The following is a 25,235-nucleotide window of genomic DNA, read 5'->3' on the forward strand; positions in this document are numbered from 1 at the left end:
GATCAATCACTCAATTTCCTTTCTTTCTTTCCTTTTCTTCCCTGACAGCTGCATTTTTACTTGAAAATGGCACCAAAACAAAACCTGAACGTGAAGCCCCACCACGGCAAGAAAAACCTCTCATCCACCAAGGTCCCTTTAAACCTCGGCCCTAGATGAGACATGGACAATCATTTAGACCAACACACATACATGCACACATGCACACACACACTCACACACACACACTCTCACAGTCCCATATAAGCGCATACACATACACACAAATTATGGGAATGATAAATGAACATAATATATGTAATTTTACCTTCGTAGTCCTATGGTTATCTATTTCAAACCTCAATGGTTTTTGTCAATAAATATAAACTGTGTGTCTGTATTAAGGAAGTGTTGTCAGCCTGGTGTATTTATGTAATAGTGTTGATTTGTATGAGCACGGCCATCCTACATTTGTAAAGGACATTTTTGAATTTGATTACTATAATTTGATGAAAATAAAAAGTGAAAATGAAAGAAACTGGTTTTTTTTTTCTGTCCATAATTATTTGCTGTATACTGTAAAACTGTTTTGGGAGCAATTTACCTGTTTGCCCTGTGGCTTTTGGAGTTCATGTTTGATTAATTTTTTGTTGTTTTTTGCCATTCTTCCTTTGTACCATTCTCAATGTGCTGCATCCACTCTATCGTCACTTGTGTTGTGTGGTTTCCCTTTCAGCATGACATTTCTTTAGGGAAGCTTGACTGAACATGTATGCTCTTTTTCAGCAATGGACTGCTTTGAGCTGCCCACTATAACCGCAGTCTTCTACCATTGGCTGTTGGCTACTGTTGGATACTAAGCAGTTGCAGCAATCTGAGTCTTGCCCAAGGGTGCCTTGATGATCAAGAGAAGAACATGTCTCATTAACTTCCCCTGTAACACCATGGTCTCAACCTCACTCTAACCATTAAGCTAAGGTTGGCTACAAATTGGATTGTGACAGAAGGAGAGCATAGATCGAGACTACTCAAAAGGTAGTGAATATGTAGCAACACCAGGATTTAAACTCTAAGGTGGCCCAGTCAAATTAATTTACTGATCAGATCACCTAAATGAAAATGTCTAATATATTATTTTATTTGTATCTTCTTCTTCCCTGTGTCTTTTTTATTATCAGAGGCACTTGAATGATTAACAGCATTGCCTTTGCTTCTATAATGTTATACTAATACTACTACTACTCCTAATAATAATAATGATCTTTATTTATACAGCACTTTTCAAAACACAGTTATAAAACACTCATATACAAAGGAGTAAATAAAAACAAAATGAGCAGTAACAGTATGAAGCCAGAAACAAACCAAGAAACAGAAGCAAATCAACAAGCAAAAATAAAATATAAAGCATGGGAAGTCATGGACAGTTAATTAAACATCATTGAATATCCTCATGCAAAACTCACCAGGCTGTTACTAACCTAACTTTAGCAGTCAGGAAAAACCCTGAACATTCACACCAGATTCAGCTAAATAATATGTGGTTTCCACAAGAATTGCTTTGATACATCTGTAAATATTACTAGCATTATATGCCATACTAAGCTTAAATACAGCAAGTTAACATTTATCTTTATTTGCTATTTAAGTAATAAATAATTAAAAAAAATCTTATTGTGAAACTTCAAGGTTATCATCAGATTTATAGACACTACAAATAGATGTGACTTCATGTGTGTGGTACTACTGTCTGCTTTCATGTATTTTTTCAGTATGGCAGTGTGTGTGCTTTGTGTCTGTAGTGTAATTATACCCCACTTGTCTGTCTGTTGTTTTGCGTGTGAGTTTCCATGTGTCCATCCAGCAAGCTATCTTTGTAACTATTCAAAACAGAGCCATAAAACACAATCACAGCGGGACAGAAGTGAATCTGTAACCTTGATGTTAAAGGTGTCTCGTAGCCTTGTGAATAAGGACAGTATTGCATTATAAAATAAATGTGTTCATACCTAACTTCAAAGCATTAACATCTTGCCTACTATAACATTTAAAAGCTGCAGTGGCATGGTACAGATCTCTAGCGGTCAGCTGGAATTAGTCCAGGCGCTCTGGAAATCATTTACTGTCTTTCATCTGCTGCCTCATGATGCTGTGTTCAACAAACTTGCAGTAGATGTCACTGCTGCACTAGGCTAGGAGATAACATGTCTGCCTTTGTCCTATATTGTGCCTGAGAAGTTGAAATTCCTGAAAAATATATAAAATAGGTTTCAAATAGATTTGGTAAAACAGATAAATAGCGAGATAGAGATAGAAAGATTTTCTCTGCTCTAATCCCAAGACAAATGCCTGTAAATTTAATGAAAAACAGGGAAGTTAATTAGATTGCATTGTATGGGATTTGTTCCACTGAGCAATAAATGACTAGTTTTGATCCACTGCTTCATCAAATGAGACCAGAAATTACCATTACTTGCTGTAATATCACTATTGTCAAATGACAAACTGAAAAATGTAAATTAGATTTTTACCTGAATTGAAAGTTTCCATATTCTATTATGTGCTGAGCAAGTTTCATGATCCAAAGATCCATGAACACCATCCAAAACCCATTGCTCATTGGTGGTACAGTCTGAAAAGTTATTGTGAGTTAATATTAACAACAAATTGGACTGACGTTCTGTTTGAATAGTTTGACTTTGTGGAGGTTCTCCCCAGCAACATGTTTTGTTTGTGTCATTTGAGGACTGGAAATTAATGTGGCCCTGAAATTTCACAGTAGTCTTTACATACATTAAAAGAGCACATTCCTTGACCAAAGAACTGTCCTCTAATCCATAAATTAGAGGCCTCTTACTGAAAGCCAGACTCTGTTGACGATGACTTCTCTAAAGAGAACTTTCCACTGGTTTTTCCCGTGCCATTCACAAACACCACACAGCATGTAACAATAGACAAACTCTGACAAACAGGAAAGAGGAAAGGCGCACTTCACTGGGCAACCGGTGAATTTGTGACAGTGATATAGAGGATCCCCAAGGACAAACATGGAACTATACACAAATGATCAAATGTTTCTAAATGTAGCCTACACTAGAAACATAGTTTAAACAGAGAGAATAACCTAACTATTTAATCTAACAAAATATGTGGCCATTTAATGTAGATCTTTTCAATGAGAGCAAATTAGAGCATTTAGATGGAATGAAATGTTGGAGTATGTGATTCAGTAAGGAGTGGGTGAGGAGAGTAGAAGAGTTTGAGGAAGAGTCTGATTTGACAGATATAGAGTGAACCTGCAGGACTGGTTCGTGGCTGAAATCTGGGTTTTTGCACGTTGGTTGACGTGAGTCACAACGAGATTCTTGGTGGTTTGAGCAGGACTCACTGTGGTCTGTGGTGGGAAGCTTTGTTGTAAGACACTTTAAACTTAATGGAGGCTCTCTGTCAGCTAACTGCACTGTTCTAACTGCTAGTCTGCTCACATGTAGACTGTTCCAGCTCCTTCATAACCAAGTGGCTAATGATGTTTATTGCTCATCATACCATTTGTAAATTGTTTATTGCCTATAGCTCTCACTGATAGCCTTTTCAATACTTAAAATCCCATAATTTGCAGACTGATTGTTTCTATGATGTTATGCTATTAGCCTATTATTCACAAGGATGATTCTTCATTGCCATGCATGCACACTTCTGTTCAGACCTGCTGGTGCCATTAATGCACACAAAACAGTTAGGATTCTGTATGGACCACAGTGTTGAACCCATTTTTTCTGCCACCAGTTAGGGGCAGTATTACCATAGTCATGCTCATTAGTAAAATAGTATTTGTGTGCATTGTATTAGACTAGTACCTCATAGCTACAAATGTTAATACATTATACTGGATGCTGTCTTTCATTTATATTCATAGCTAACTAGTCTTATGGAATGTGTGATTTGTGATCATTATTGGCAATTTATACATACAGTATGTGGTTAATAAAGCCAATCAATGACTTTTCCAACTGTGGCAGGCCAATTCCCATACCCAGTTTGAGTAATACAATAAGGGTGACGCACCCGCTGTTACCAATACCAATTTGTTATTCATGAATTGACAGCAATCGTCACATGAGAACACATCAGAAAACCACCAAACAATAGACTATTCCCAAAAATGAAGTCGTAACTGTGAGAAATTTCACATTACTGAGGCGACGTCAACCAAATCCATTGTTATGATACCGTAATTACCACTGAATCATAACAGTCATAAATGCATATTCATTTGCCCACTCGAACACGAAGTCACAGCTGATGTTCACTGTTTCTCAGCAGAGAAACAATAGCACGACTGTACAGCAGCCAATATATTCTCCTCCAACAGAGCATATACAGTAGTGACGAGCGACTGGCAAAAGATACTGAAAGACAACAATAGGCTGTAAACCCACATACTCGGTTTGAATGAAAGTGGTCACTGTGAGAGAAGACAAAGCCAGCATTTCATACAATGTCACTGATCTGGAGCATTCTCTGAGGTAGTGTGGGCCTGTGTGTGTGTGTGTGTGTGTGTGTGTGTGAGTGTGCTCTTGCACATGCATTTGTGTATACTTAGTTGGCCAAATATGGCGTCAATGAAGCCCACCAGTGGCCTTTTACTGCCAGATCTCTCCTACAGTACCGTTCCCGTTATTCATTGACTCAGAATTTACCACACATTTCTACAATGCTGTGGAGATGCCATTGTTGAATATCGGTTGAAATAAGCTGGTAGGTGGACCAGGCCCTACTGGAACTGGAGTACACGTATCACTTCTTTTGCCCCACTTCAAAAGTTGTCTGTTTGCTTTAACGTATATTTCACTCTGAAAATGATTGACTGACAACATATACTTGTGTTGTTTGTAACACTGGAGGAAAATGGGCCTGTATTTTGAGTTGAGGTAGAAGTTGATGGTTGCAAATTCAACCCGACCTGATGTGTGAATAATAATCATAAAACATCCTGGAATGGGCATTGCATTAAATTTTTATTTAAGCTCCTTGAGATGTCACATATTGTCCTGCACAATAAGATAAAAGATGTCCTTTGACATGGAATGTGTTGCAGGTTGAGTCGTATCATGTTTTAATGGATTAAACCCAACATCAACTCTGAGTCTCTGCCTTTTGGGCATTCATTTAGAGTTGTATATTGATACCTATAATGGCAGTGTCAGCTTTGAATAATACCAGCATGCCATGGCATATGGAACGATACTGATGAAGCAATGGCTCTGGTCTGTATACATGTATATTTGTAGACTATGTATCTGTATGTGTGTGTATGTGCGCAAACCTGTATGTGTGTATGTGTGTGTGCGTGTGTGACCTCTCCTGTATTCCTCCCTCTCTGCCGTGTCAACACTTCAGTGCAAAGGCATCCAATTGGCTTCATTTCCTGCTATTGTTCTTGCAGATATGAGAGCACATATGAGGAAGCTGTCATTACTGCAGACACAGCAAAAACTATATTCTGTCCACCACACACACGCGTGCACACACACACACACACACACACATAGTGACCAAGCGTGTCAATGTGGTTACCAAAAGTATAATCTCTCAAGAACTAAATTAGAGATGCAATGACTATGATTTTACTAAAAAACTAGTTTCCATTGTCTTAATGATCCCCTGTGTGTGAAAGAGATGCTGTCTTTGCCAAAAAGAGAAACGCCACGTAAGAGAACGCTAGTTACACCTTTCTGCTGCTCTGATCTTACAAGTAGAGACTGGTCTTATTCTCTTATTCATGGGAGTGTCAAAAAGTAGGGATTCTTAAACTATTTACTTTCCATAGTGGCTACTGCTACTGAAAGCATATATGCACTGTTGTCATGTAGGGACTCACCACAAACTGCATCACGACATATTATGGATCCCAAACAGTAGGCCTAATAAATATCCTAGTTAGAACAAAAGCATTACATGTCATAGTTCACATTTAATTCAGAACAAGGCAAACACAAGTGTTTTTATCTATTAAATGACTCTGATGGATACCGTCTCCAAATGAGAAACTAAATCAAAAATGGTAGCTAACACAGGTAGTGTTTATGTAAAGTGTTAAAACTGCGGTGAGCCTCATTAGGTCTGGGTGGAGTGGACAGTCATAACATGTGCTGACCTGTACAGGAATGAGGTGATGGATTAAGGAAATGTGTCTCCAGTGACATGTTGATTTTTGTTCATTCTTTGGCTCAAGAGAGGTGTTTTCTCCCCCCAAGAATTTGACTGAGTATAGATGGAGCTTTGATTGAGGCTTGAGGTTGATTCATATTCCAAAATGCAGCATAGTAAACCCACCTTAACTCATTTTTACCAACCTTTACATTTGTGGAATAGACTTTACCTACCTTTTATAAATCTTTATGACGTAAATTCATAATATAAATCACATTACAGACTACCAATCTGTTGTAAATTATATGACGATAGTGTCTTTTAAGAGAAAAAACCCCCATAAATTATTGCTTTTCTGAAAGTATAATTGATTTTCTTTTTATAATGATGGTTGTTTTCCTTATGATGATCACAGACAGGAGGGCAAAGTTTACCCAACCTTTCATTTACCACTTAATCACTGATAAAATGATGTGGAAAATTAATGACATTTTGGATTACAGGCTTACAAACAAAACATATAGTTCAGTCTCAACCTTTTTCATATCATGGACCCTAATTTAGTCCACATTAGGGCCACGGACCCCCATTTAATGAGATTTTGTCTCTCGGACTCAAATCTGAGAATATTTTTATTATTAGATATGATTTTGTCCAGAATTCCATGACTATCTGTATTGTAGGTAGAGAGATAACAGTGAAACTATGATCAAAATAGTCATTCTTCTACATTCTCTAATTGTGTTAACTTCTTGTAAACAAAATAATGGTGAAGTTTGCTGGGGACCCTCTGGAACCCCCTCAAGGACCCCTGGTGGTCCCTGGACTCCACATTGAGAACCACTGATATACTTGACAGAAACACGAAATACAATAAAGACCTATATTGCTCATGACCCGTTAGTCCTGGAGGTTTGTTGGTGCTTTATTAACACTTAAATAACAGTTAATTATCCCCACACTTTCTGTAGGTCTACTGTGGCCTGTTTTGATGTCAAGGCCCCCCAAATAGATGCACATTAAGCCACAGACTCTCATTTGATACGGTTTTATCTGAGGGAACCCAGTCTGAGATGATTTTTTTTTTGCTGGATATGATTTGGTACAGAACTGGACAACTCTCTATGCTTTACATAGGGCGATAACGGTGTGAAAGCTCTTATCGAAGTAGGTATTGCTATATAATTTTCTCACTTTCTTAATTTAAAATTAAATTATTATGAAATTAATCTGGTCCTCATTTTGCTGGGACCCCCCCTGCAACCCCCTGAAGGACCCATGGAGGTTAACGGACCGCACTTTGGCCACCACTTATTTTTTTTTCTTTTTAATCAGGCATTAGCCGAGCCAGCCATGGGTCTCTAGTGCAGAAAAAGTGGGTGGCGTTGATGTAGGCATGGAGAGCGCAAACCAACTCGGCTGCTCCTGTTTCTAATGGGATGACAGCTGATTCTACCGAGACACCGTTAGGACTGCCGTGCGACTTTCTACTGCCGATATGTTCCCTTCACCTCTCACACTAAAATAAGACAGTTCTTCATAGGATAATGACCCTGCGCGCGCCTCCAAAGCTGAGGTCAGTCTAGCTGCTGAAGTTGGTCGCGAAGAAAAAGCAACTCCGCCACCACATCACCAAGTTGGATATCTTGTCTGACTGGATCTAACGGCCCAATCCCACACTTTCCACGGGATATCCAACCGCTTTACAGGTAAGGAATGCGTGCAAACGTCAGATAAAATCTCTCTTAAAACTTCAGTTTTGCTACATATGCAGTTGCAGAGAAAATACGAAATCGCGTATCACATGATGAATGATGCGCCGAGTTAGGTTGGAAAGGTAGGAAAGACACAAGTAAATGTTTTTAGATTGGTTTCTTCATAAGCGTAATGTTGTTAGCAGACCTAATAGTGATTACACAGTGTTTCCCTCTGCGTGTTCACAAATTAGGTATTTATGGCTTTCTGAAAGCTTTTGTAAATGCCAACTCACAGGGGTTGACAGTCGATTGGGCGTATTTTCAAGCTACCAAGATTTATCCCACCCTGAGCTCACTACAGGCAACGTGAAGCCAGCAGCAGTGCCTTCAGGCTAAAGACTACCCAACTAATGACGGTCGTGAGCGGAATGATTGATGACAGTGAACAGAAGTGCAGCGGTCTGGGAGCTGCAGACCAAATCCCCCTCCTGTCACCTGTGGCTGTTGTCAGTTGTTCCAACACACACACAGAGGGAAACTCTGCACACACTGATGGAACATTCTGGTCACACACACACACACACACACACACACACCCTGGTGGTCTGGTGACAGGCGCTTTGTTCTGATCTGATTTGATCGAATTTGTTCTGTTCAGTTCTGCTCTGTTCAAATCAGTTCTGCTCTGCTTTGATCTGTTCTGTTCTGTTCTGTTCTGTTCTATTCTGTTCTGTTCTGTTCTGTTCTGTTCTATTCTGTACTGTTCTGTTCAGTTCTGCTCAGATCAGTTCAGTTCTGCTCAGTTCTGTTCTGTTCAGTTCTGCTCAGTTCTGTTCTGTTCTATTCTGTTCTGTTCTGCTCAGTTCTGCTCAGTTCTGTTCTGTTCTATTCTGTTCTGTTCTATTCTGTTCTGCTCAGTTCTGCTCAGTTCTGTTCTGTTCTATTCTGTTCTGTTCTATTCTGTTCTGCTCAGTTCTGCTCAGTTCTGTTCTGTTCTATTCTGTTCTGTTCTATTCTGTTCTGCTCAGTTCTGTTCTGCTCAGTTCTGCTCAGTTCTGTTCTGTTCTATTCTGTTCTGCTCAGTTCTGCTCAGTTCTGTTCTGTTCTATTCTGTTCTGCTCAGTTCTGCTCAGTTCAGTTCAGTTCAGTTCTGCTCAGATCAGTTCAGTTCTGCTCAGTTCTGCTCAGTTCTATTCTGTTCTGCTCAGTTCTGCTCAGTTCTGTTCTATTCTGTTCTGTTCTGCTCAGTTCTGCTCAGTTCTGTTCTGTTCTATTCTGTTCTGCTCAGTTCTGCTCAGTTCAGTTCAGTTCAGTTCTGCTCAGATCAGTTCAGTTCTGCTCTGTTCTGCTCAGTTCAGCTCAGTTCAGTTCTGTTCTACTCTGTTCTGCTCTGTTTAAATCAGTTCAGTTCTGTTGTTAGATCAGTTCTGTTGTATTGTGTTGTTTGTTCTATTCTATTCTATTCCTACTATACTATTCTATTCTGTTTTATTAAATTCCATTCTCTTCTATTCTGTTAATGGCCTTTCTATTCTGTTCTATTGTGTTTACACATATTACTTATTATTGTATTGTATTGTATTCCATTCTATTCTGTCCTAATCTATTCTGTTTACTTCTGTTCTATTCTGTCAGCTGTGTTCTGTTGACTTCTATTCCATTTAAGCAGTAGTTTACTTTGAGAGCTAAACAGACACAGTAGAACATCTTCGTTGACCTCATCAAGAGCTTTAGCACACTGCTCTAGTTTGCTGGTGGTCTGTCAGTCTGCTCAGTAGACTGCAGCAGTAGAGTCTGGGCTGCATGTCGTGACTTCTAGTGAATGAGAATGTGAAGACTCAATTAGTTTTGATACGTTTTAACCAGCCACTCTGGCATGCACCGCCCCAGTCAAGACTTCTTTATGGCAAACACATTATTTGTCAGATGTGTTCAATGTAGATGGTTTATTTACCATAAATGCTTTAAATGTGCTGTGCAGTTCGGCAGGGAGCCTTACTTTGCTAAAGTGTATGGGTTCTGTAGTGGTACCTCAAAGATCTGAGAGGGGTCTGTAAGAAAAATAGGGTTTCTTTGGTAACATGGTTGATATATCCACTTGATTTAAACAGTCTTAAAGGATAAGGCTGGTGTTTTTTAATGCATTGCTTACCGTCAACAAATCCTATGAAAATAACAAAATCAGCAATGATTTTGTTTTGCCAACAAGTCTCGTCCATGTAGCCGGTGCCCAATGAAGCCATGTCCTAGCAGCCATAGAACTCCATTGTAGGGCTGAACGATTTTGAAAAAATATCTAATTGCGATTATTTTGACTGATATTGCAATTGTGATATGATTTGCGATATTAGAGGGAATGGTCATTTTTACATCATTATTCTCATTTTCATTGAAAAACATATTAAAATGATTATGGTGTGATTTTTGCGGGGATCTGTACCAAACAAAGATATTTTCTTAAGTCTGTAGAATATGATGTGTAGGCCAGGACATCTCTGCAGCATGACAATATTTAATTTAAAATGGTGTTTTGACACACATTTCGCCTTTAACAAATATTGCGGCTCCTGCGATTGTAAAATTGCAGTAGGCCATATTGCGATTTCGATAAAATTTCGATTAATTGTTCAGCCCTACTCCATTGTATTAAAAAAACGATTAAAAACACGTCACAGAGCCATGCCGTTGCTCTGGGCAACATATTTCATCATCGCGATGCACCGGGCCAGCCGACTTTTTCCTCAAACAACTTAATAAGCCAGCTGTAAACACATTTGCGATCTCAGGAAAGTAGTTCCGTAGCACCGAAAATAGTCCCGGCGTAATGAAGAATTTGTTCCCATTTGAATTTGATTTGGTAATAACTACAACAGCCTGACTTTTCGTGGTAACAGTTAGCGATTTTTAAAATTGAAACTGTGTCTTTGTGAGCTGTATTTCAAGGTTTTTAGCTTACAATTGGAGCCACTGACTTCCGGGTTGACGGCTAAAAACGATACGTGGGAAGTCAGAAAGTAACGGGAGTAGAGCAAACGCATTGTTGATTTTGTTATTTTCATAGGATTTGTTGATGGTAAGCAATGCATTAAAAAACACCGGCCTTATCCTTTAAGATGAATTATTTCCAGTTTGTTAGGCTACTTGAATTAGGTCAGGTCTGCAGCTTCAGTGGAACAAGCCTGAATTGTGCTGCAGTGCGCACTGTGTATTGTAGTACGGACCAGACTAGTACTGAAACAATTGACAGTATTGTTAATTGATTATACAGTAATTTTGGTGATTGATTAACTGGTTCAGTCATTTATAATAAGTAAGTAAAAATGCCAAACATTTGTTAGTTACAGCTTCACAAATGCTAAGATTTGCCTGCTTTTCACTATTTCATATCATTATAAAATGAATACTTTGGGATTTTTTCAGCCGCTGGTTAGACTAAGTAAGCAATTTTAAGACATCACTTTAGGTTCTGGGAACTTGTGATGGACCTTTGTCATTATTTTTTACATTTCTTAGACATTTCTTAGACTAAGTGATTGATTGAAAAAATAATCAATAGATTAATGGATAATGAAAATAATTGTTGCAGCCCTAGACCAGACTTATTCTGCTGGAGCTGCCAACCTGACATGGCCTTATAAACAGACGTCACCTAAAGGAGTGGATCGATATAGCTAAATTATCTCCCAAACACAATGCTTGCAGTTAAAAGTGTGCATTCACCCATCTGTATTCTATTTTGCGACAAATATTCCGCCTTGAGCTTGGAGTTCAGACAGATCCTTAACAAACATTGGTACAGTGCATGTTTTCAGGTTTTCATGGCATCTCCTAAATTGTTTTTTAAATGCTCTCCCAGTCTAAGGGACCAACCAATGAAATCTGACATTCACCCACCATTTCACCCACATTGAACCCATAAGTGCAACTTTTCCAACCATCCACACTGAAATCAGGATATCAGCATTTGTGGTTCACCACCACCAATCTCGTCTCTGCTCTTTTGCTACAGTGTCAGTGCTATGAGGTACAGCACTACTTAGGCACTGAGACAGACCACAGAGGGCTGAGAGCAGGAAGGAAAGCTCTTGCACAGTACATCATTACTCAATACAATGTCCCCTTATGGATTCAATAAGGATTTTGTCATTTGACCTCTATTAACCGTTTTTTATGCATCCTCTATTTCTCTCCCTCTAGCCCCAAGTTTCTCATATATAGTTTTCATGTAGTTTGACACTTGAGTGAATTGAGTAGTTTTACATTTAAGACCCATCAAGCCTTTACATGCTTTTCATTGATTACGTGCTAGTTATAGAGTGAGTGTGATCCCTATGAATAGTTTTTTTTTTCTTATTGGCAGGGATCCAACTGAAGATCTACTTTGTATGTGATGGTGAATGAGTCAATGCAGTTGTCCTTTTCTGTGAATGTGTCTGTACCAGGAGGGTGTATATACATGTATTTACACCTTCCTTTTCCTTCACTTGAGTACATACCTGGCAACCCAGTTGAGGTCAAAAAGCTGAACCACCAAGGGAGCATTATTCAAGAGTGTGGGTATTGTTTTTTTTCTGTTTCATTGTCTTTGTATTTAGTAGCTGGTTCGGATTTTGGATGTACATACAGTAAACCTCCTCCTTGCTGAATTATTGAAAGGGGGCAACAGTGTCTTATATCAGGGCTTGGCGATGAGGATATTTGAGATGTTTGTGTCAGTGAACATGTAACACAACACAAACTGTGCTGTCGCTCTCCCAATAAATCCAATCACTGAATGATGTAATTATGCATTTTCATGTCCAGTGATGAAAGCCTGGTAACAACAACATAGATTATCACTGTGATATGGCCTAAGGTACTCTAAGCTAACAGCACACAACAAAATGTCACGCTATCACATCTCCTAAAACAGGAGAACTGCAGAAGACTTGAAAGGAAGGAAGTCATAATTTCCATTTTTCATCTCATTATGTAATGCACCGTCACTTCAGACAGAGAGCAGGTCAGAAAAGGAACATTCCTCACATTCTTCGGCCAGCAGCACAGTATTAGTTAACCTGGCTGAGCAGCCAGGAGGAAAAACTAGATCTGAACTGGATATGAAAAGGAGGAGAATGAGATTTACTGCTGGTATGAGGGGATATTGGGAAGAAAGGGGTGAGGCAGGCACGCGTAATAGTCAGAGTGAATTGAAAAAGTTGCTTCCTCCCCTTTCAAATTGTGCCGTGCTAATAGTGATTAGAACATGCTGCCAACCCCCTTGGCTGACTTTGCATTTTGAGCTGTGAGCTTACAGATTTAAATCATGCATGAGCACTGTATGACTCAGGATATAAGCTAGAGAGAGTGGAAGAGCTGTTTGGTGATAAATGATCTTTGAGTGATGAGCTGAATACCAAATCTATTAAAAAGTATAACACTGCTTAAATGCATTTTTTCTTGGATAATATAGATGATGTTTGGATAAAGGACAATAGGACTTGATTGGAAGTGACAGACAGCCATGGAGGCAATAGGGAAACAGCGAGGCAAACTAACATGCATGGAGACAGACAGACAGACTCAGTGGACAGACAGGAAAGCACACCCCTTATTTTCATAAGTGCTATTAGTTCAGAAACAGAAATCTGACCCTATCACGCTCTGGAAATCATCCTGGCACGGTCACTGTGTTCACTATCTTGATCTCCTATCATGTGTCAATGGAGCATTTCCAGAAAGTGTTGCTAGATGACATCACAGAATAGAATAATGATGATTACATTTCCGTCTTTCAGCGAGAGCTTGAATAAACTCTTTATAATCATAGAAATGACGTGATGTGCATTCTGCTTTAGTGTGGATTGTAGATTTAAGAGCAGAGAGAGAGAGTTGCAGGGACAGGCATGGCATTTAATGGACTAACTTGTCTTTGTGCCTCCTTATAATGAGAAGGGAGACTTGCCAGTTGTCTTAATCTTTTTCCTTTGAGCTGTGTGTGTGTGTGTGTGTGTGTGTGTGTGTGTATGTGTATGCTCGCACACGCACCCACCCATGAGCTTGTGTTTTTCCATCAGCTGTGCAAGCTGAGTTGAGTGTTGTCCACGCTTGCTGAGTGATTTGCTGTAGATGTCATCCAACTTCGCTAGTGCCCCTTTGCATGCAGTACTGGGTATTGTAGAACATACATAGAGAAACTTTACAGTTTCTAAGGTTCTTCTCTTCATGCTGTCCTCATACAAATCAAGAGGCCCTTAGGGAGTAATAACAGAACTCAAGTGTGCATAAACTGATCGTTCTTCCATCACAAATATTTAGTAGCCTAAGGTGAAGAGCAATTTAAAAATCCTAAAAACTTGTAATGTCATTAACATTTAAAATCTGCAGCTTAATAATAACTGGGAGACTGATTTTGTGGACCACAGAAAGTTTTGTTGAGCTTTCATATCCTAATGAGGTTTATTTTATCGCAGTTCTGAAACCAAACTGTCTGGATCCAGCAACATAAACTGCTCATTTTCATGTTCACTCATATTCGCTCATATGTGACCATTTTATGATTCATGGGCTGAATTCATAGTCAGCTGGACCAATGGTATTTCAATCCTCGGCTTAGATTGTTCCTGACCAATCGCAATAAGTATTGATTTATACATTTAGTTACAGGTAAATACGGGTCAATAGTATCCAACTCATTAATGTGCAAGTCCAGTTACTCATCAAGGCGGTCTTGGTTTTGTTGTTTCTAGTTTTGGGAGAGACTTGTCTAGGTTTGCGATTCCAGATTGAATTGTCAAAAATTGTGGGAACAGCATGTGTGAATTTTATTTCGCGGGGGATTTTCCCCTGAAGAGCACACATTATGAATTCACCATGTTTCTGCGTAAAGGTGATGATGTCAGAGAGATCAGTTATGTAACAACTCATATGAAAACTATTAGGCCTCAGCCATGGTGAGGGTGCGGCGTATCCTCGGGCACCTCTGGGGTCCTGTGAGGGAAAACCCTCTGCCTTCCAAACACATGCCCGTATCCTTGGCGACGCAGCCGTGACCCTCTGAGCGTGGACATCTGAGTGTTCTTCTTCACCCTGGAAATGTTTATGCAAAAGAACAGCTCCACCCTGTCTCTCTGTGTGTGTGTGTGTGTGTGTGTGTGTGTGTCGTACAAGCCATTAATATTCAACACATGCACGCTGGAGAAAGGAATGAGGGAACTTTAGGAATGTGTGTGTGTGTGTGTGTGTGTGTGTGTGTGTGTGTGTGTGTGTGTGTGTAGGGAGTCATGGAAAGAAAGAAAGAAAGAAAGAAAGAAAGAAAGAAAGCAAGTCAGGGAGAAAAATGAATAGATTTCCTTTGGGAATCTGTGCTTGCCAAACTGCAAAGACATTGGAAAGGGGAAAAGCAAATTGAATGAAAATGAGAAGCCTGAGGTGGAGGGAGACGGACGGATGAGCCAAACAGTTTACTCCCAGTACTTTCCAGGACCTGCCCAGTGCTTCCCCTATTCATGTAGCAGCAGCTCCGTGCTGTTCCTGGAACTTTCTCTGTCCTGCTAGACAATGTAAAGACTATGATATTCATTTTCAGCCCATAACAAGTATTTGAACTAGTGCTGAAATGATTGTTTGATTCTAATTTGCCGGCTACAGTTTCACAAATGCTAAGATTTGCTGCTTTTCTCTGTTTCATATCATTATAAACTGAAAAGTTTTGGATTTTCTTGCCTGCTGGTCAGACTAAGGAAGCAATTTTAAGAATCACTTTGGGCTCTGGTAACTTGTGATTTTTGACATTTTATAGACTAAATGATTAATCGAAAAAAATCAATAGATTAATCAATAATGAAAATAATCTTTAGTTGCAGCCCTAATTTGGACTGATACTGGAAATAAGAAACAGGAAACAGTCAAATTCTCCCAGTGCCCCACTACTGCTATAAAAACTTGTATTGGAAACACAATCTGCTCTCTCTCCACCCCAGCTCTTGTCTTCATCTCTCCAGAGGAGAGAGAGAAGACTGGAGTGGGCGGAGAAGTGGAAGTGTAGAGGTGTGGAAGATGACTGGTGATAGCTGGGCTTGTCCTGCCCTGTCTCAACTCATTGTCTGCCACGAAAGCAATAGCTGTTTCTACCACAGGGCCAAACCGACCTAGCCAGAGGTTACTTTATAGGGGAATTTATCGCAGACCCCCTGTGTGTCATAAGTTTCACCTGGGGCCGGCAGAAAAGTGATAATTGTCTCATAATGGTGGTAATTTTAGAGCTCGACCCGAATGGTTTTGGCAGTACCAGAGGAGCCCAAACATTGGACCGGTCTTGTGTCTGTTCACTGATGGTATCTGCAGATTGGTGCTGATTCAGCTTCCAAGTAGACTTGGATCAGCAGATGATGCAAAATGTTTTGTTTTCAGTGTGAAGAAAATGTCTTCTGACGCTAAATAACATCATGGCAATAAGTGCCAGTTCTGCTCACATTTACACAGAGCAGCATCATTTTGCCACTTAGTGTTCTAGCTATTATGCTGCCTTTTATAAGTACTGTTGAAAATATCAAAAGTATGGGTTGAGTGCACATGCATGACCCAACAAGCAGGTGATTATGATTGGGAAAGTTGGGATTTGTTATTCCTGATGTTTAGGGGGCGTGTCTTAAAGGAAAATCCCCTAGTATGGAAGCCTGGTCAACAACTGATGGGAAAGTATGGGATGGAAAAGTATTATTGCTTCTCTTTTCCACTCTTTGTTAAACTATTCACATGTGTGAATAGTCACACACATAAAACAACTTTTGGATACAAACTAAACTAAATTAAAAGATTGATTGTTCTATTGATCTATTGTTTAGAGGAGGAGCCTATTAGACATAACCTACTGCACTGTTCTTTATTTGTTAACCCATTCTGAATAAGCTGTTGCATGTAGCTTTGTAGCTGCAGCTGTGATCAGAGAGGAAATTCCATCATATTGGAGGTGGATGACACTGCCTGTTATTATATACGGTATATCTGTTATTTAATAAAAGGCCAATATCGCCCCGATATATTGGAAAAACTGATTGGTCTAACTCTAGTAATAACAACATTACTTTGGGCTGTTTTGAATAAAAGGAACGGTGCCTCTGATCTCTTGATGTAAGCATTTTGAATTGGCGGTGGCCCTGTTGTGGAAAAATAGCCTTTGTTTCTGCTAGAGGCGCAACTATTTCTATTGAAATCCAGAGCCAGTGTGTTAGTGTACAGTATGTGTGGCTGGTTTTTCAGTCTCTGTTTCACCCATGTTGGTTTACAGTTGCTTGTTCACATGTTAGAGTGGAACTGGACAGCTTTGCCAGATATTTCAACAGAGTTTGGCAGCTTTGGGCTTTCGACTTGGGTTGCCAGATGTGTTCTTTTTATCCAGTTGGCTGAGGCCACGCTGTGCTGTCTCATCCGGTTGAAATGCACTATAAAGCTAGTCTGCTCTCTTCACTGTCCCGTCTCTAATTTGTTGTTTGGAGAGCTGACTAATGTCTGTGTTACAGTGCTGTATCATATTGTATCTTTTTTTGTTTTTTGTGTGCATTGCTTTTATCAATTTGTTGTATTTTAGAATAATTATTTACCAATGATAGAGGATATGAAAATATATAATGTTGGTTCAGATCTCAGTCATTTCAACTAATTATACGATTTATTAATCACAACTACTATACTATTATACCATTTATTAATCACAACTACTGTATATTTCATTAACTTCTGATTGTAAAGAAAAAACTGTGGTGACAACACATTAGTCATGTCTGAAATGGTTATGTCATCGTCTCACAGGGGGCTCTAAGACAGACCACTGACCCCTGTAAACACATGGTTTGCAAACCACATGACTTCTGTTGACAACTGTCAGCTCCACACAGCCTTCGCCCCCCTCCTCTCCCCTCTATCACATGTGCTGAAAGACTAGACGGTCAAAAGAAAAGGGACAGATGTCCCACTGTTTTTAATATCCAGAAGCGTCCACCGGCTGCCCACCTGTTTTGGCTGCGCTGCTTTGAGCTGAATGCATTTTAGTGGATGCAGCATTCTGGATGGGAGCAGCGCATTGGTGCTCAGCACAATGAGTCATCAGTACACAATCAGGAATATCAAAAGGCATCAACTGTCACCCGGCCCAGAGGATTCCACTGGTGTGTATGTGTGTGTGTGTGTGTGTGTGTGTTCATGTCCATGCACACGCAGGTGCCCGCCTGCCAGTTCAACATGCATTTGAATAGGAAGGAATGGCATGTGTGTGGTGCATCTCTATGGGCCTTGTGCTGGCAGGCAGACAGATAAAGAGGCAGGGGCTTCATTGTTGGCATGAGATGACCCTGTTCAATAAAAAACACGGGCAGTCAGCAGATCCCACTTCCTACACACACACACACGCACACACACACACACACACACACACACACACACACACACACACACACACACTCACACAGACTAGCCACTAGCCCTACCTGTAAAGATCTGTGAACTTGAGATTCACAGTGGCAAATCTGTTCCTTCAGGCTTTTTATTAGACCGATATATTGATTTGCCCATTCGCCAATTATTAAAAATCAGATATTGACCAGTCAATGTCAGCCTCCTCCACTATGATGGATATGATGCAGTTTGATAACATATTTAATTTAACACTGGCTGTCTATGGGAAGCTCTGATTTGACTCTAATGCAGCATTTTGATTGGGTCCATGCATGAATAAGCTTCAAACCCCAATGATTGATATTATCATTATCATCTTAGGTTTTAACAGAGTTGTTAGTGTCCCATGGAGTTAACGCTGTTTCAGAGACTAATAGATACTGAATGTTGGCACAAGATATTGGCTATCAGCAGCTTAAATCCCAAAATATTTGTATTGACCTTGAAAATCGCATATCGATCAAACCCCATTTCCAACCAGCACAAGCAGGAGTTAACATTTAGATGCTTTGCACTTTGGGAAGGGTTATGACCAGGTGGCTGCCATGTTTATGTGCTTTATCTTTTGAGAATAGCTTATTAGCTTTTGGAAGAGATGCAAAGCTAGAATGATTACAAATTTAGCCTTTAATCCTAACCTCAACATCATTTGAGGCCTTATAGCTAACTGTAATGTTAAAAGGGTGATTTTTCTTTGGACTTTGAACAAATGCCTGACCAAATTGAAATGGTACCCAATGCATTTCATCATTGAGGACACTTGCTAGATTTTTATCATGCTATAGCGCAGATTGAAAGTGAAAAGACAGGGTGAAGTAACTGTCAGGTAGAGGAGGAGACTTATCTACACTGGTTGAACTTGCCTGGTGGGTGAGAACTCACATTTCAGCACTAGCTTCCATTTTCAAAGCATGTCAGTCTAGAAGCTACAACAGTCAGTGGTCTAGTTGGGCTTGCTGTGATTGCTTCCTCTTCAAGTAGCTCAAGTAAAAAGTACATCATTTTTTATAAACCATTTGTATGCTTTATAGGCAAAACCCTTCATCTTCTAAGTAGCAAGTAACTGCAGGTGTTCAAATTCGGTCAAAATTCGCATTAACTGGAGTCAGACGTCAGATTTTTCCTTTGAAATGTACAGTACTAATTTTAACCTCAATACTCAAGTAAAAAATCTAGCACTATAAAACATTACTTACAAGGTGATATATATGAGTGTGCCTCTAAAACAGACTTGCCTCTATATGCTTACCCTTGCTTAAATTACATCTGTGCTGATCGATTTGGGGACACACACACACACACACACACACATCCCTGCACGGGCTAGTCACTAAAGAGCGATGATGGTTCCAGGGCCATGTCCCAGGTCACACAGTTGGTGCTTTGTCCCACTGTCAGCTGTGAGATGTGTGTGTGTGTGTGTGTGTGTGTAAATGTGTGTGTGTGTGCGTGCGTGTGTAAATGTGTGTGTGTGTGTGTGTGTGTGCGTGTGTGTGTGAGTATGACAGCTGTTGACTTAGCTGTCTGCCGTAATCCTGTTACTTTCCCCAGGACAGTGCCAAGTGGCACACACTAGTCCCACTCACACCCTCTCATTCACTCTCTCTCCCTAAAAAAATCTTCCTCTGTATCCCCTGTTGTTGTGTGATCAGTCCTCAGTTGATGCGCTCTCAGCTTTGGCCTTTGTTGTCTGTTCTCAACCTGGCATGGCTGTGAGAGAATATGAGCCGAGTCTGTCCTCATGAGAAGTTCAATTATGTAGATTTTAATTGTAGAGAAATTCAGGATTTGGAAACCTGAAGGAAAGATACATAGTGCATGTATTATTCCTTAAAGGGACATTTCACTGTGGTAGAAGACTTTCATTTTTGTGTATATTCTTGAAAAAATGTGGTCTAAAATTCTGTGTCCAGGGTCCAACTTTCAGGTAGTAATTTGAAATAATTGATATTGATAAGGAAAAATATAGTTGGCGGGAAAAAGCCTGAATGCCAGAGACTAGAGTAGATCCCCACAGCAGCTAATGTAAAAAAAAAAAAAAAAAGGTACTATCAAAGTGAAACACCACAACTGATCTGTTATTTTCAATCCTTTATTCCAACACACTCATATGAAGGAACAGAGTATTGTCCCGAGTGTTTTTCTTTCTCTATCCTTGATACTGTTTTCTTTGTTGTCAGGAGCCTGTGCAAGGATTCCCAGTCATGATCAGAGTCCTGTTGCTTATCGGGACGCCATAAATCATAATAGATGAGACACGCCTCTGTTTTAGTCTTGATATGAAGAGCTTTCCATGTGCAAAGTTGCCCCTTGTACTTTTCCAAGAAGCATTCTGCGGTGGTGGGTAAGCAGTTAAAACACTTTATGGTCCATTGTGTCGATGAACACAAAAGGATGTGAATGTGTGTGGATGGTTTCTGCTCTGAAAATACGCGCTGCTGTTTGTTTGTGCATACCTTTTTAAATGATAGACCTTTTTACCACCCATTGATGGAGGGCCTGAAACCACACAATACCAACTTGTGTTGAAACCTGATCTCCAGATGTGCCTACTACTCCTGAGGGGATCCTGTTTTTTCCTTTTTTCTTCCAAATCAAAACGAAACAGTCCTCATCCGGTGATTGTTTTGACTCATAAGTTGATGAGTCACAAGTAATACGAATGTGTTTAGAGAGAGACAGAGACTAAGTTAAGTACTTTCTTTTAAGTTTAGCACTTGGAATCAATATTGACAGGGTAAAACTGGAATTGCCGCTTCCCTATTTCGAACCTTTTAAGAGACAGAGCCAAGACTGTGACTCCGCTGGTATAATCTGGGAGTACGTTCATATTTAGTGTTACACATCAGCAGCGTCACTCATCTCTATTTAATGCTTGCTGATACTTTGTTTCCTTTTGTCCCTTGTCCAATGGAAATACTGGGAAATACCGGGGAAATACCAGACCACAGGAATAGAATGAACAAGAATGGAGAGATGGGGCATATTCACATCAACAGAATTCGGTCCTCAGTTCTGATTGGCTGAGACACTTTGGAAGCCAATGTAACATATCCAATAAACACATGCATACAGTTAATTTAAATATTAACACATTAACCGAAAATCACTGTTCATGCTGGTACTTCACCACTTCACCATGCTGGTGAGTCACCACTTTGTTTAACTGTATTGCTTAGTGGAAGAATAACAATATTGTTATTTAAGTATCAATTGAAATGATTAGATTTAGCACTTACACAGTTGTTTTGACATGTTGCATTAGCTGTATTGAATTTACTAATGATGCCATAAGCTGATTCTTTTAAGTATCAACAGTCCTGTTTACAATTTGAATTGACTGAATGTGAAAAGAACAGAATGTAAACCCAAACAAGGTGCCGGCTGTTGGAAAAGTCACAAGGCTAAAGAGTGAAAAAAAGAGATAGCTGCACACTTCTCTCCAAGCAAAAAAAGATAAGGTTCATCCCAACTAAGGTCTACCCACAACTCTGCTGCCACACTATCACTTGAAAACTAAACCTCTTTGCCAGCAGAGAGCTCATTTTGTCAACTGCCAGTGCGGTGTGTAAAAGTCAGCAGGGCAGGCATGTGGGCCACTGACACACTGACAGACCCAGGAATAACACTAAGGAGCTTGTCTGGCTTGGTGTGGCTCAGAGGATTAGAGAGATGCGGCAGACCTGTGATTGCATGAGAAGGAGTATTGGTTTTCTGTGTGTGGGTTCTTAGGTTAACTGTGGTGGTGGCGGGCTGGAGTGGATAAGATGTCAAGCAGTGGATAGGACTCTGCGTGTGCAATATAGCATTTGTACATCTATAAATCATTACCACATTCATTTTGAGACATTAGTATGATTGCTGTAAACAAATGAGACCATCACTGAAAAGACTGGAAGCCTCTACACTGTGATTTACATTGTGTGCCACCGATTTTGCGGGAAATCTGCTGGATTGCTTTACGGCATACAGGGAGATTGCTTTACGGCACAAAACAGGAAGAGGACGCTGTTCTTCCAGCACAAACAGAGCTAAAACTTTCAGAGTTTCTTACAATGGCACAAATGGTGGAACTAGTGACAGGCTGATGGAAAAATCTTTATCCTCTTCAGCAAAGTGAAAGAGAAAATAAATGCGCATGGAACAATGCCGCCGGGTGGGGAGGACAAGTAGAAGCATCCTCTTTGTGACAGGCAGCAGTGGGGTTGATGGGAAATCTGCCAGGCATGATAAACATCGGTGTTTTTGTGTAAACCTTCCTTAAAATGTGTATTTATGGGCTGGAATGTCATAGTGGTTTCATTCTCACACAGAGTCGGGCTGTTTGAGTTGGAGTTAGATCATTATCATTGTCTGTTTCTTTGGAAACCAATCCTAAAAGATGAGTGATACGTGTTCGCCTGTCTTCCTGTCAGGACATGTTGCCATTCAGATGGAGGCCCTGGGCTAGGCTGATTATAACTGGAAAACACGTGCCAATGTATCCTCCAGACAGCAATTGTTCATCTGCACTGAGGACAAGCAGACAGATGAATATTGCTTCATATTATTTACACTCATGCTTGTGCTCTATCCTTTGGATAAAGAACATTAAGCTGTTTTCTTCTTTACATGTCATGTGAGACACAAGTTGTTTTATACACTGGAATGCATTTGTAAGGACAAAGTAGAATCAAATTCATATTGTTATCACTATCATCAAATAATCCCATTATGTATAGGTGGTGCTAACTTTGCTTTTTACCCATTACCCATTTGGAAATGGTGAGTGTATGAGATAAACTGGACTAAATGACACAGACCCACCCACTCTGCTGAGCCACACAGGACCTTCAATCTGCCATAAATATCACTAATGGTTTCATATTCTCAACCATCAAGTCTAAGTAGAATACATAATGGTGATGTAAGTCTTGCTGGCTAGAGGCAGCCTCTCTGTGCTCATAGTAGAGTTGTCTTCCTTGGTAGGATTTATCATAGAAAATTACATTTCCCAACCAGATTCTTTCCATCTTCCTCCCAGGAGTGAGATCTGTTACCTGGGGAAGCTAGATGTCATGCATAAACCATCATTACTGTCTCTGCCTCAAGGTCTAAAAAACACCTGCTTACTGAAATGAGTAATATCAGGTACTGAATAAAACCTGAGATCAGCTACAGTGGACAAAAATCCCTCGCTAGCAGCTCAGCTCATACACACCTGGCAGTTCTTCCATGTGTATATTTGTCTTTGTGCATGGCAAGACATAAACACCTCAAAGAACCATACAAGTCTATTTTTTTAAAAGAGTGAATGATTTCAGGATTCATTAAGTTGTAAGTTTAACTGTTGTGTGTATTCACAGTAAAAGACACTAGAGGCTGTGTTTCAGTTGATGTATAACATTCGCACTGCCAAATTATTTAGATTGACTTATATGGTTCTTCACCTTAAGTCATGTGAAAAAGGCTTCGAGACAAACTTTCTTTTTAAATGGATTTCCTGGAATACTGGGGGAAGAGAACTTGTACTTTCAGGATTAAAAATGGGTACATGTTCAGGAAAATACTAATCCCTAGTCCTTAGCGTGTCAGTTAACCCCCTGTGGCTTGTATTAACTAATGCCAAATACTTCCCAACTATCAAGTCCAATTGCAAATTCTAAAATGTGTCTAAATTTGACCTAAATTGTGTAAAAGTCCTGTATTGGTGGGTGGAAGTAGCCTGTATGTGCAGATAGAACCGTGTTTTCTTTTGCCTCTCGGTTAACGCCCCCTTTGGCTTGAATTAGTAAATGAAATGGGTTGGCTTGGGTTTCATTGTGGCTTTAACACTGTGGTGTTGAGTTCACAACCTACTACAATGAGCTGTGAGTAGTGACTGCTCTCATTAAGCAAAACCTTACTCCTTAACCCTCACCAAGAAAGCAAGCAATCAGCCAAACACACACACACACTCACATACACACACATACACACACACAGACACACACACACACACAGCGCTCTGTCTCTGGCTCTCTTGTGTCTGCGGTGGTCAGCTGTCCCCTCCATCCACCTCGGAGAACCACATCCAGGAGAACCTGAGCCCTCTCTCTCCCCAGAGACGGTGGCCCTGAGCTGGGCCACAGTCCTGTTCCTCTCCCCCCCCTGGGCTCCACCGGCCTGCTGAACAGAGGCCCCATTGACTCTGGCAAACTACAGCCCTCTTCTCTCATTTCCCGTCTCTTTCAGTTTGTCCATCCACACCTGTGGTTAGTCTGTCTCCAGATAATAATTCAGAAGAGACGCCGGTAAAATACTTTCTTTTTTTAAAGCTTTTTTGTGTTGTGTGTTTTTGGTTACCTTTTTGATAATGGAACAAATCAGCATTTGAACACAAATGTAAGAATTATTTTGTGTGTCATTGTTGCTAAAAAATAATGAATGCAAATGTTTCCAAAAACATTTCCATTGTCACACGTTTGATTTTTGATACATTCATACACATATTTTTCTTGCAAGCTTTTTCGGGGGGAAGCTGCAAATGTAAACACCACACGCACACACAGCTATACACACTTTGGCCTTAATTATTTAATGAATCATCCACATCTATCCACTTTGTGTGGTTCTTTCCTATCCCAAAACTCCTAACCAGAAGTCAGGGGTTTTCTACCAGGATCTGTGAAGGCTAATGCCCATTTGAGATGAGCTAGAGAGTTCAACATGATTGTTTCCCACTGTATTGCATTTGAGCCACCAACTGGCGAGGACAAAAAAGTACAAGCATAGATGATGGATTCCTTTCAAAATGAAATTGAGATCAGAAGCCTTTTAGATATTATTTATAAAGGTAGATTCATTTCAATGATGATAATTTATCTTTAGTGATTTAGTGTTTTTTTTTCCACTGCTCCTTTCCTACACTTTCACTAGAATACTACCATATAACTAGTAGATGAGGGAAAGAAGGGAGGACAGGATGAGTGAGGAAAACAGAAAGAACTTGACAGT

The 25,235-nt window shown here is 40.0% G+C and overlaps 2 protein-coding genes across 5 annotated transcripts in view; both read left to right on the forward strand.

The window, feature by feature from the left end:
• The window catches only part of cpn1 (carboxypeptidase N, polypeptide 1), a 16,635-nt gene extending 16,131 nt beyond the window's left edge, over positions 1–504 (forward strand). For both annotated transcript variants that reach the window (XM_078290700.1, XM_071920325.2), the window contains one exon: positions 49–504. In XM_078290700.1, the coding sequence (XP_078146826.1) occupies positions 49–159 (111 nt within the window). In that variant the 3' untranslated portion in view covers positions 160–504. The remainder of the gene's footprint in view (positions 1–48) is intronic.
• Positions 505–7,731: 7,227 nt separating this feature from the next.
• The window catches only part of dnmbp (dynamin binding protein), a 56,281-nt gene continuing 38,777 nt past the window's right edge, over positions 7,732–25,235 (forward strand). For all 3 annotated transcript variants that reach the window (XM_071920331.2, XM_078290648.1, XM_071920332.2), the window contains exon 1: positions 7,732–7,841. The gene's annotated coding sequence lies outside the window, so the exon portion shown is untranslated. The remainder of the gene's footprint in view (positions 7,842–25,235) is intronic.

Source organism: Centroberyx gerrardi, chromosome 20 (assembly GCF_048128805.1).
Source record: "Centroberyx gerrardi isolate f3 chromosome 20, fCenGer3.hap1.cur.20231027, whole genome shotgun sequence".
Taxonomy (NCBI): Eukaryota; Metazoa; Chordata; class Actinopteri; order Beryciformes; family Berycidae; genus Centroberyx; species Centroberyx gerrardi.